This window comes from Panthera uncia, assembly GCF_023721935.1.
Source record: "Panthera uncia isolate 11264 chromosome A3 unlocalized genomic scaffold, Puncia_PCG_1.0 HiC_scaffold_11, whole genome shotgun sequence".
Classification (NCBI taxonomy): Eukaryota; Metazoa; Chordata; class Mammalia; order Carnivora; family Felidae; genus Panthera; species Panthera uncia.
In genome coordinates this window covers 41,096,659-41,108,426 of record NW_026057578.1, presented here as the reverse complement: position 1 = coordinate 41,108,426, position 11,768 = coordinate 41,096,659, and the positions used below count along the sequence as shown (strand labels likewise).

The 11,768-nt window shown below is 41.8% G+C and overlaps 1 protein-coding gene across 6 annotated transcripts in view; it reads left to right on the top strand.

Moving 5' to 3' along the window:
* KIF16B (kinesin family member 16B) overlaps nt 1-11,768 on the top strand; it is a 299,460-nt gene that overhangs the window by 39,567 nt on the left and 248,125 nt on the right. For 5 of the 6 annotated variants that reach the window (XM_049650080.1, XM_049650081.1, XM_049650086.1 and 2 more), the window contains exons 2-5: nt 77-146; nt 2,930-3,043; nt 9,029-9,145; nt 11,462-11,559. In XM_049650080.1, coding sequence (XP_049506037.1) covers nt 77-146; nt 2,930-3,043; nt 9,029-9,145; nt 11,462-11,559 — 399 coding nt within the window. Of the gene's footprint in view, nt 1-76; nt 147-2,929; nt 3,044-3,416; nt 3,656-9,028; nt 9,146-11,461; nt 11,560-11,768 lie in introns of those variants that run through there. The other variant, XM_049650084.1, reaches the window with a different exon arrangement.

Here is an 11,768-nt window from a genome sequence, read left to right as displayed (position 1 = left end):
TATGTAAAAAGTAAATAAAACAAATGTTTTAAAAACAATCTTTTCTCTCCTAACTAGTACTGAATTTGTGTTGCAGGGAAAAGGACTTGGAAGCCAAATTCATTATTCAAATGGAGAAAAGCAAAACAACAATCACAAACTTAAAGGCAAGTAGCAACCTGGCCACACTCCACGAGCCTCCATGTTTGTTTTATTGTCAAAATGATTTCTGGGTAAATAAAACACATCTGCCATTTCCTTACCCCTCCTTCTCAGTTCAGCTAGCCACGTCAACTTGTACTTGTCTAGGGCTCAGTCATGAAGTGAAGGGCTATGTTTTATCTCTTCTCCTGCCCCCTAGTTTTATTTGATCTCAAAACCTTCAAGCTGTAGCCTTGGTGTGCAAACTCACAGATTTAGCCCTGACTACACAATGTTATCCTGTATCCTGTGCTAGATTCTTAGCCTGGCATCTAGCTGCATTTTGTGAATCATTAAGTAACTGTTGGCCCTAGATTTGTTTCCATTCTTTTTTTTTTTTCAGTTTATTTATTTATTTTGAGAGAGAGAGCATGAGCAGGGGAGGTGCAGAGAGAGAGGGAGAGAGAGAGACAATCCCAAGCAGGCTCTGCACTGTCAGCGTGGAGCCTGCCATGGGGCTCGAACTCACAAACCGTGAGATCATGACCTGAGCCAAAACCAAGAGTTGGATATGACCAACTGATCCACCCAGGTGCCCCTCTTTACATTCTTAATGAAAATAATCATGTTTTTAAACTTGGCAAGGGGAACTTACATTATTATTAAAAATTCAGGGAACGAAAGATTTAAAAACATGGATTTTTTTTTTTTTTTTCTGTAAAAGACAGTCGAGGCGCATCTGGGTGGCTCAGTTGGTTAAGCGTCCCGACTTCAGCTCAGGTCATGATCTCACGGTGCATGGGTTTGAGCCCCGCATTGGGCTCTGTGCTGACAGCTCAGAGCCTGGAGTCTGCTTTGGACTCTGTGTCTCCCTTTCTCTGCCCCACCCCTGCTCACACTCTGTCTCTGTCTCTCAAAAATAAATAAACATTAAAAAAAAATTAGAAGAGTTTTGATGGGGCGCCTGGGTGGCTCAGTCGGTTAAGCGGCCGACTTCGGCTCAGGTCATGATCTCACGGTCCGTGGGTTCGAGCCCCGCGTCAGGCTCTGTGCTGAAAGCTCAGAGCCTGGAGCCTGTTTCAGATTCTGTGTCTCCCTCTCTCTGACCCTCCCCCATTCATGCTCTGTCTCTCTCTGTCTCAAAAATAAATAAATGTTAAAAAAAAAAAAATTAAAAAAAAAAAGTTTTGAAAAAGTTGGAAAAACCCAGAATTTTCTAGGATGGCATATTTCTTCCTTTTGCACTTACAATATCCTATTTTTCCCTTTGGTCAGTGAATTTGTTAAGAATTGTGAATACTTTTCACTTGGTAGGAGATATGAGTGTAAAATTAATAATAGTAAATCATGTGCTTGGTGGACTCTGCCCCTTTGTCCTCCCAAATTTGTCATTAACTTACAGGTTGGGGTTTCGGAGGCCTGCTGCTCCATGGCCAAGTGCAGATCAATCTCTAGTTGGATTTCTGTTAATTTGTGGCTCAAGGGACTAGATACTTTGGAATCTTAAAGTAGTCTACTTGATCTCCAGTGATAGAAGCTGGGGAATGCTCCTCTCTTCCAATTGGGTCATGCTCTAGATAATTTGATAGGCTTTCTTTGAGGCTCCGTGTCCCTTTGCCCCAGGCATTCTCCAGTGGAATGTCTTTCTTTCTCCTCTGAGCACAATCCTGGTACCTTCTAGCTCTGTCTGGCCCCACCTGGCTTGCCCTCCTTTGACCTCCCACATCTACTTGTATTTCTGCCTGTCATCACTTGACCATCACCTCCTGTTAGTTACCTTTGCTTTGCTTTGCTTCATGTATCTGTCTGCTCACCATGCTTTGGTACAAGTTTAATCTTTAAAAAATTATATTTACTGGAACAGAGCAAAGAGACCCTTGGCTTTGGATGCTTCTCTTCTTTGTGCATTATGGAATCAATTTTCCTTGATTGTTCTGGTGCCTTTTGAGTTTTACAAACATTTCCTTGTCCGATTTAACAAAAACAGATGTCCAGATTTTTAACATTTTAATAAGAACCGTAGAAATTGTGTATTTATAGAGTCTGAATTATATTGGAAAATATGATGCTCATTAAATTTTTTCAGCAGGTGTCCAGGGAACTGTGTAAAGCATTGGTGGCTTATGATGATTTTTAAACATGGTTTTTGGCTCAATTTAAGTATATAGCAAGGTAGACAAGATACATGCAAATATCTGCAGTAAACTCAGAATATGTCCTGGGAGAATCTAGCCTCTCGGAGGTGGGAGCAATTACTTCTGGTTGTAGTGCCCAAGGGAAGCTTCATGGGAGAGGAAGCATCCCACCTGGAGTTTACAGTGGGGCCACAAAGCTGCACAACTCTAGGGGGCTCTAGTCATATCACCATCTATGTGAATGGCACCCCTATGTGAATGGTTCTGTAGACCCTGACTCTGTTGGTTTTGGTTGGAGGGAACAGTAAAAAGAATTGAAGCCAGGAAAGAAATAAGAGTCTGGCCAGAGTGTTGGCTTCATATAAGATAATCATAATAAGAAGTCCAGGAAAGAAGCCTTGGGTCATATCATAGCCTGGATTGCTGGGAGGAATTTAGGATCTCTCTCTCTCTCTCCCCCCAACCTCATCCTTCCCCTCCCCTCCCTTCCTTCCAACCTTACCCCCTCCTACCCTCTCTCTCTCCCTATGTATTTAGGAGGGTGTTCAGGAGGAATTAAATGCTTTTTTAGTCAAGTGATCATTATACATTTTTAATGGATTTTTCTTTTTCTTGAATTGGATAGATCATTTAGCTAGCAGTGCTCTTTACATTATTATCACAATCCTGTCTAGATACCAGAAGGAGGGACCGGGGACTCAGGAAGAGAACGGACGAAGACCTTCACCTATGACTTCTCTTTTTATTCTGCTGATACGAAAAGTCCAGATTATGTCTCACAAGAGATGGTATGATATTTTCATAATCTTTATTTTGATTTATTTCCATATTGAGGAAAAAAATGCCCATCCTGAAACTCTATAAAACATCTTGCTGATTTTTTCTCAATATAATTTATGTAAAATCTACCTCTGCTAACTTAGCTTTGTTACATAGCACCATTAAGCCTGAGAAGAATTCAGTCCCCAAAAAATTGATTTTGTTTTTCACTTCTAAGCATGGTGATCATAACTTCCCCCCACCCTCCCACCCCCAAACTTGGAAAGGACTACCGTTTTGAAGGAGCTGTGTAAATAAAGCATTTGGGGAGCGCCGTTTGTATATTGCTAAGCCCAGCAAATAAGCCGCTCAGCTCTGAGTCCTGCTGTGATGCAGGGCTCTGGAAGTTAGATTTCAGACCAAAGCCCCACTTCCTGTGGACCATTTTAGGGTTCTCGAAAGAAGGGTTCTAGAAGGAATGGGCATTTTGTTCAGAATTTTTCTAGAATCTAGAATGTAGCTGTAATTTGTCCAAGAAACCGGTGCTATAGGGTTTCATGGTCTAAAATGTGGATGTGACATGGCATAGAAGAACAGACTCGGAGATCCTCCCAGGAGACCATTGCATATTGATGCTGCATGTGAGCAGACTAAGGGGATTTCCCTGGGTGGGACCAGTTGGGTGTTTAAACAGAGCAGAGCTATGGGGAAGCATCGGTACAGGGGAGGAATATGGGCTTCTTCCTGGCTTCTTAACAGCTTCTTCAAATATATTGCTTTAGGACTGCATGTGTTACAACTAAGATAAGAATTCCTGTCTTGCCTACCCTGGGTTATAATCCTTGCGGTGGCATCTTAAAGTGGTATTATTGTCTAGTTGCTTGCAACTTGGTGTGTCCATGTTCCAGAACCACTGCATTGCCTAGAGCATGTTAAAAATGCAAAATCTGTACCAATTCCAGACCCACTGAGCCAAACTGCATTTTTTAGCAGATTTGCACACCTCGACATTGGAGAACTTAGCATTGGTTAAGCACATTGGTTAACTTAAGCATTGGTTAAGTTTGTGGAAGAGGTCGGCTTACAGAGGCAATGTAAATGTTGGAGTTAAGATAGACAACTTAGAGAAATTATTCAAAGGAGAAGATTGGAGTGTTTGTATCCAGAATGTGTGGATTCAGCATCAGGGCAAAAATTGAAAGGATGACAGCAATAAGATTGAGAGCCATAAAGAACGATTAGCTGCCTGGGATGAAAGAGGGGCCAGGAACTAATGTTGCTTGAGTTTGTGTTGGTGTCTGAAACTCTGCTTCGCACTCATGTACTTGTCTCACTTCATTCTCAGAAGGCCAGATTTCACTTTAGCTCCATTTTTCTTTGTCGAAGAGACTCTGAGCTTAAATAATGTGCTCAAGTCCATACACCTAATGGACTTAATAGTAGCCGAGATGAGATCCTGGGGCTGATGTGTAGGGCAGGGGAGATGCCACTGGAAGGTCTTCAGGGCATAAGGTTGGTTTGTTCTAAATGATAGATGAATAGGGCAGCCTTATTGATAAATAAATGAGTGAGGAGTGTTAAAGAACAAAATTCAACCGAGTAAATTTGAAAATCAAATTGGCTTTATTCATTGATTCATGAATCCTGCAGCATCCCATTCAGCAAGTAGAAAGGAGGTTTGAAGAGCTGTACAAGATGGAAGGATTTTATAGGCAGGAACAGGGTGGGACAAGTAGCACAAGAAAAGATTGTATCAGGCAAGGTCATCTTCCCTTAGGCAGAAGAGTAGAGGGTGTTGTTTAGGTAGATCACCTCATCTTCCTCTGGGGGATGGAGAGGGCCCATGTGGGAGATGACCTCATTGGTGCTGATCAGAAAATTCCTGACCGACCAGTTGAGACTGCATATCTGGGGGAGGTTGAAACTGCAGTTAGGTTAGGTATTGAACCTCAGTTTGGTGACTTGGCCTAGCATAAGTGACTCCATTTTGGGCCTGTGGTTTTCTGTTTCACAGCAGCGCAGATAACTTTGCTGTTGAGGTAACTGGATTGATCAACATTGGCAGCTAGGAGTCTGGTGAGGAATAGAATGTTATAGGTATTGGAATCCAGATTTGGGCTTTAATGCAGGAATAAAAATGAAGTGGCTGGTGTGAGGGAATTTGTTCAGGGTAAAGCCAATTCATTCCACAGTCTTCAGAATGTCCTCAAGAGATGATGGATGAAGAGCCAGGAAGGTTTCCATGTCTAACTTACACAGCAAACGGTTGGATTTTCCTCCTTATTTAACCTGAATTTGAGGCCTTTTGGGGACAGAGGGCTGTGCTGAGGGAAAGTTTATGGGGGGAGGAGCAGAGCAGTGTGTGACAGCAGGACCTGGCACACTGGAGATGCTCGGTAAACATTTGCTGACTGACAGAAGTCGTTTACAGATGGTGGTTAATTTATGGGAACAGATGACATTTCCTGGTTCTACAAGAGTCAAGATCAGGGAAAGAGTAACAAGTTTAGCTCTTTTGGAAGTTAAAAATAAATGCTCAGAGTTTAAGAATAGTTTTAGTTTGTGCAAAGCTTCTGATAGGGATAATTTCCATGCTTCGAGTGATGGGTAGCGTCTCTTCTCAGGTGTTTTGCGTTTTTCGACTATATAAATAACCTGAGATTGTTCCACTAAATTACAAAACTAAAAAAGCGTGGTGATGTATTAGTAAATACAGTACTACTTTCTAGCAGAAGCACATGTTAATAAAATCAGCATAGATACAGGAAAATACCTATTTTTTAAAACTCTATTAAAGAGAAGGGTAATCTTCCCTCACCCCTAATGTTAAAAATAGCTTCAATTTTGATTACTGATTAAAGTTTTCATGCTGTCATCTCTGGCCCAGGATTTGAGCTGTCAGGTTGTACCCCTGCATAAACAGGGGAAGATGCAAGCTTAGCATGATGTTGGTCTTCTCTTCCTCCTCCTTTTTATCCTTCTCATCTGGATAGAGGGGCATCTTGAGGAAATACATCATGCCTATTACTAGAGTTCAACCTAAGTTTCCCTTACTGTTAAATAGCAAGTAAGATGACCAGTAATATTTCTTCCTTACAAATTAATTTTAGATTTGGAAAAAAAAAAATCACTGGACAATTTAAGTCTGTATTCACATAAATTAAAGACCATTAAATAAGGTCTGATTTTCTTAATGGTTCTTCAAAACTCCAAAGGGAGGCTTTGATCTCCTTGAATCAACCCTGGAGAAACTTGAAACCTAAGATCTCCCAGTTGACAAGCTGAATGGGTGAGTCTTTTGTTTTAACAGTGCCCTCTTGTGGGCAGTTCCCCTCAGTTGAGGCCCTGGGATGCCTTGGATCGCTCTGGAAATCCACTTGAAAATCTGTGCTCAGATATGCAGCTATTTGGGTCACCTGGCCAGGTGAGGATCTCAGCCGGGTTTTGATGTCGGTCGCCAGTGCCAGTCGAGGAGAGGAGAGCTCGGTCTCACAATGCAGCCACTCCCTCTCCACTTTGGTTTGATATTGATGCTAAACAGGTCCTTCCTGGGAGCTGCACTGGGGTAGCCTGTTTTCCTTGCCAAGAACCCCAAAGATGTGGACAGTGTCCCGCTGCTTCTCTGGGTCCTGGGACAACTTTGGGTGGGTTACTTGAAGCTGAGATTGAGTCTGACCTGGGTCTCGGTGCATCCAGACCTGCATATTCTAGGCCTGTTTTGCAGTCATGTTCACCAGCACCAGGACCCTCCTCCTCCTGTTCCAGGCCCCCAGATCTGTTGGAGAAATCTAGCTGAGTTGGCTTTGTGGAGAAATAGGTAATAGTAAAATGGTGTGTGGGATTTTTTTATAAACATTTCTTTTTAATGTTTATTTCTGAGACAGAGAGAGTGCAGGAGAGTGTGAGCAGGGGAGGGGCAGAGAGGGAGGGAGACAGAAGATCCAAAGCAGGCTCCACGCTGACCTCAGAGAGCCCTATGCAAGGTTTGAACTCACCAAATGTGAGATCATGACGTAGCCAAAATCTGATACTTAACCGACTGAGCCACATAGGCAGCCTGGTGGGTGGGATTTTTAATCCTGGGAAAGAATTTTATTTTGAAAACGTTGGGGTTTGGTTTAAATATATTTTCAATGAGTTTGTTTTAGCCTCAGACAAAGGTATTACAGAAGATCCTTTTTTTATTCTTTGAGAACTTTATGGAAGGCTGTACTTCCTATCCAGTGGCACCCCATGATAGGGTAAAAATGACGTATGATTTTTATTTTTTGCTTAATCAAAGAGAATTGAAGAAATATTTAGAGTTTTTCCTCATGTTCCATATACCATGGTGAAAACTGATTTTAGACAGGTAGTCTGGAGCCCTGAGCCTCCCTGGGATTCCTGGCTTCTGCCTCTTCATGGTTTGTGGGAGGAGGTCCTTTCAGGGAGGACTGGGGCCTCATGCTTGATGTTGAGGGTGTGGGAGGAGGACACTGAAGGGTTTAGCACAGGCTTTGGGGTCAGAAATACCCAGGTGCAAATCCCATCTCTGCCACTCACTGTGTATGTTCACTCATCTCACTTCTCCCCCTGAGAAATGGATCTAAGTGATGCTTACTCACCCTGTAGCATTTTATGAGGACCAATATGTGAACTCCTTGTGACCTGCTATTACCATTGAGAGTTGAATAAGTCATCAGAATTTGAGAATAGGACTAGAAAATATCCACTCTTAGAGCTGAAATGGATACAAATTAACAGTATGAATGAGACTGGTCATTTTGGAAGTGACTCGATTGAAATGATAGTTTGGAAATCTTTGACCGAGAAACTGAGGAAAAAAAGTCCAAGCAAGATGGCGGCAAGATGGTACCTGAAGAAAGCTAAAGTCCAGTTGACTGTGTTTATATTTTGTCCTTGGATGATAAGCTGTGTTAGTAGCAGGGATAGTTTATGTGGAGCTGAGGTTGAGGGGCCTAGTGTTTATCAGCCTTGTCTAAGGATGGGTGTTCTGGCTGCAGGGCTTAGAACCCTGAAGGGGAGATGATGGGTCTCAAGTTCAGCTGATTCAGCGTCACTCACACGGACTAAACATGCCTGAGGGGTTAATGAGGCTCCCACCTTGGACTGTGGTGACTCCACAAAACAGTGCCTCACTTTTTCCTGGCTCTAAGAACCCGATCATGCTTCCTCTCTGACAGGGGAAAGGGGCAACGTGAAGGTTTGTGGGGTTTGGACAGCTTTGGTTGGTCCCCTTCCCAACTGGGTGTACTCAGGATGGCCACACATGTCGATTGGCCTCACTGACATCAGTTGTCTGGGCGAAGTATTTGTCCTTCATCCTGTTTCATTTCCCAGAGTGTCCCACTGCAGCTGAGTGGTGCATCAGACACGGTCTCAGGCCAGTGTAGGCACAACCCCAGACCCCACACAGTTCCTGTCCCTGCCTTCTCCATCCGAGGCCAATATTCAAATAGGAGAAAGCATCTGGACTCTAACTCCGGGGAGCCCGGCCTTCCCAGCCTCATTCACACCCACCCATCACTCAGCCTTCTGAGACTTATTTTGATGAATAGCCGGACTCTTCAAATGACAGTATTGATTTGGCATGCTTTGGGCAATAACTTCTGGCTGCAGTGATTTTTAGGTTTTGAATATTTAGCTTCTGGAAGCTCTGATAGAATGCATAACTTTGTAAGTTTATTTAATTCTGAAATGGTAAATCATCATGCTTTAAAAGCATCTTTGCTTCTTAGACATGACTGTCATTTTGCCTTGTTTACATTCAGGAATTTTTTGTTAAGTAGGAAAAAGGATGGGGTTGCTTTTTTCTTCCTTAAAAAGTTTCCTTTTGATTAAAAACTGAGGTACATACATACTCTGTTGTTAATAGTTGTGCGATGATTTTATTTATGTGGTGTAATACTTGCAAGACGAAAGTAGCATTCAAGAATATTTGTCAACATTAAAGGGGTTCTTACTAAAATCTATGGTAATTGTGTCTTTTGTGTTTTTTTTTTTCCTGCTTTCAGGTTTTCAACACCCTCGGCACAGATGTCGTGAAGTCTGCATTTGAAGGTTATAATGCTTGTGTCTTTGCATATGGGCAAACTGGATCGGGAAAGTCATACACTATGATGGGAAATTCTGTACGTTGTTTTACACTGTGGAAAGAAAATTTCTTATTATCTCTCTTTGGACTGATAGAATTATCTCTTTTATCTACTTGGTCTGTACTAACTTGCTTTTCATGTTCTGATCATTCTTTAGCAATAAGATAAAACTCAGTAATAAGTTGGACTAAATTTCCTTTGAGAGATTTTAAATTAGAAATAGTTTTAAGTTTATAAGCATGAATAATGGATGCAAGTCTCAGTTCATTTTCCGTTTTTAAAGGCTTTATAATCTTATCAAAAAAGTATGCTGGGCCCACAAGTAATTTATTCTTCTTTTCTGCCAACACAACAGTTTGAATAAAATTACTGAACTCTGTTCTTTTTAAAATTATTCAAAACATATTTTCCCCAAGAAAAATGTAAAAAAAAAAAAAGAAAATCTAACTCTCTGGTGAGAAGGTACTACATAACTCCAGCATATACATCAAAAGAGAATTATGTAGTTTGTATGGAGTCTATGTAATTACGGAGTATGTAGAGTTTAGTAGTTATGCTGTATAAACTAACAGACATTAAAGTTATACTTACCCCAAAATATGGAAAAGTAAAAGCTATACATTATTGCAGGAACTTTATCTCGTTCTGTGTTTTCTCCAGATCTAGGTAGTGTTTGTGTGTTCTACTTATGTCCCAGTAAAAACTCTCTTCACTGCCTGTCAGACCTGTGGCCAGTTCTAGATGTGGAGGTGCGAGCAGGGGGTCACAGGGCTTCCTGCTGGCAGACACGTGGTGTCTTTAGTGCTGCAAGTTTGGTGGCTCATGGAAGGTAGTGGCAGTGCATTCCTAAAGGAGGGTGGGTCTTTCCAGATGAAAGTATTTGAGTGCCTGTGACCTGGCTTCTTAAATTCAGCCTTCTCCTTTACGGAAGTAGATGGATGCTATCTTGTGAATCCTCAATGCTGAACAGAACGGAAGAATAAATAGGAGAGTAAACAGTTAGGGTCAGGAGTTTCACATTTCCTTTTATCATTACTTCTCCCTTCTGAGTTTCCCACTGTGCCTTTACAAAAAAAAAAAAAAAAAAAAAAAAAAAAGAAAAAGAAAAGAAAAAACCTTCTGTAAAAAAAATGAAATTTACATGTTGATTTGTTAGTAGCTATTTTGCCTAAGTTAAACATTCATAAAGTACTCCTAAATTACACCTGTTTTACTCTGACCTTTCGGTTGAGTACTGTTTGGGTCTTCCTTTTTATTTTGTTTTTTAAAGGACGAGCAAAAAATATGGTGAAAAGCCCAGTTTTCCTTGATAAGAATTGGTACCAACTTAATGGTATAAGGGAAAAAAATCTCTTAAAGCTGTAAAGATAGTTCTTTTCTTTTTTTTTTTTAAATTTTTCTTTTTAATGTTTATTTATTTTTGAGAGAGAGAGAGACAGAGCATGGGCAGGGGAGGGGCAGAGAGAGAGGGAGATACAGAATCCGAAGCAGGCCTCAGGCTCTGAGCAGTCAGCACAGAGCCTGATGTGGGGCTCGAACTCACGAACCCACAAACCGTGAGATAGTGACCTGAGCTGAAGTCGGATGATCAACCGACTGAGCCATGCAGGCGCCCCACTAATTCTTTTATTTTTTTGCTGGGGTTGGGGGAATGTTGGGTGAAGGTAGAGAGGGTCTTTGGAGGGAAACACTGAAGCTCTGAAGTTTTGGTTTCCTGTCGAGAATACTTGGCCTCATCTTTAGCATCGTTCTGAGGTTTGTCGCTTGTTAATGCTGGCTGAAACATGAATATTCCTGAAGATGCCCGCATTGTATAAGTAATATGATGTTATTAAAATCTGTCTAGGAAGGCCAGTGTAGGGATTAGTGCATCAAAGGAGGGATACACTACATGTTTTAATGTGGTCCTGTCACCTAAATTTTAAGACTTATCAGCTACTTTGAGTGCTTACGAAGATTTCATAGGTATTTTTCTTTTCTGCCCAGCATATATTTCACCTTCTTTGGTCATTTGACCTTATGAGCTTTTCCACATTTATTCTACAGCTGTAGACCATCTTGTTTAAAAGTTAAGGAATAGATCTGTTTTCAAGCCAGGATTCAACTGATTAACAGCTGATAGCTGTACATTACCCTAGACCCAGCATGTAGAAGCTAGAAAGCTTCATCCTTTCATTTCAGAGGATGGGAAGCAGTCCCGAGGGGGTAGATGGTGTGTCAGGGGCCTGCAGTGGTAGGCCTGGGGTTGACATGCAGGCCCCTTGAGTCTGAATCCACTCTGGCAAATTGCAGATTCAGCCATCAGTTGCTTTTATTTCAAGTGACAGCTGTGACATTCCTCTTTTACTGCAGGGCGATTCTGGCTTAATACCTCGGATTTGTGAAGGGCTCTTCAGTCAAATAAATGAAACCACCAGATGGGATGAAGCATCTTTTCGAACTGAAGTCAGGTAGGGCCCGTGGCCTGAGTAACTGAATATGTGAGCTTGGTTGTAGCTTCTCTCTAGGCTCGAGCAGTAGATAAAAGATAAGGCCTGCGGATTCCTGAAGGGAGAGGCTGCCTTTTCCCCTCCTGTACTATCGGAGCTGGAAGTAAAGCTTAAAACACGTCTGTTTTCAGTGACTTTCTTGGGTGCAATTTGGATTAGGATTTGGGAGG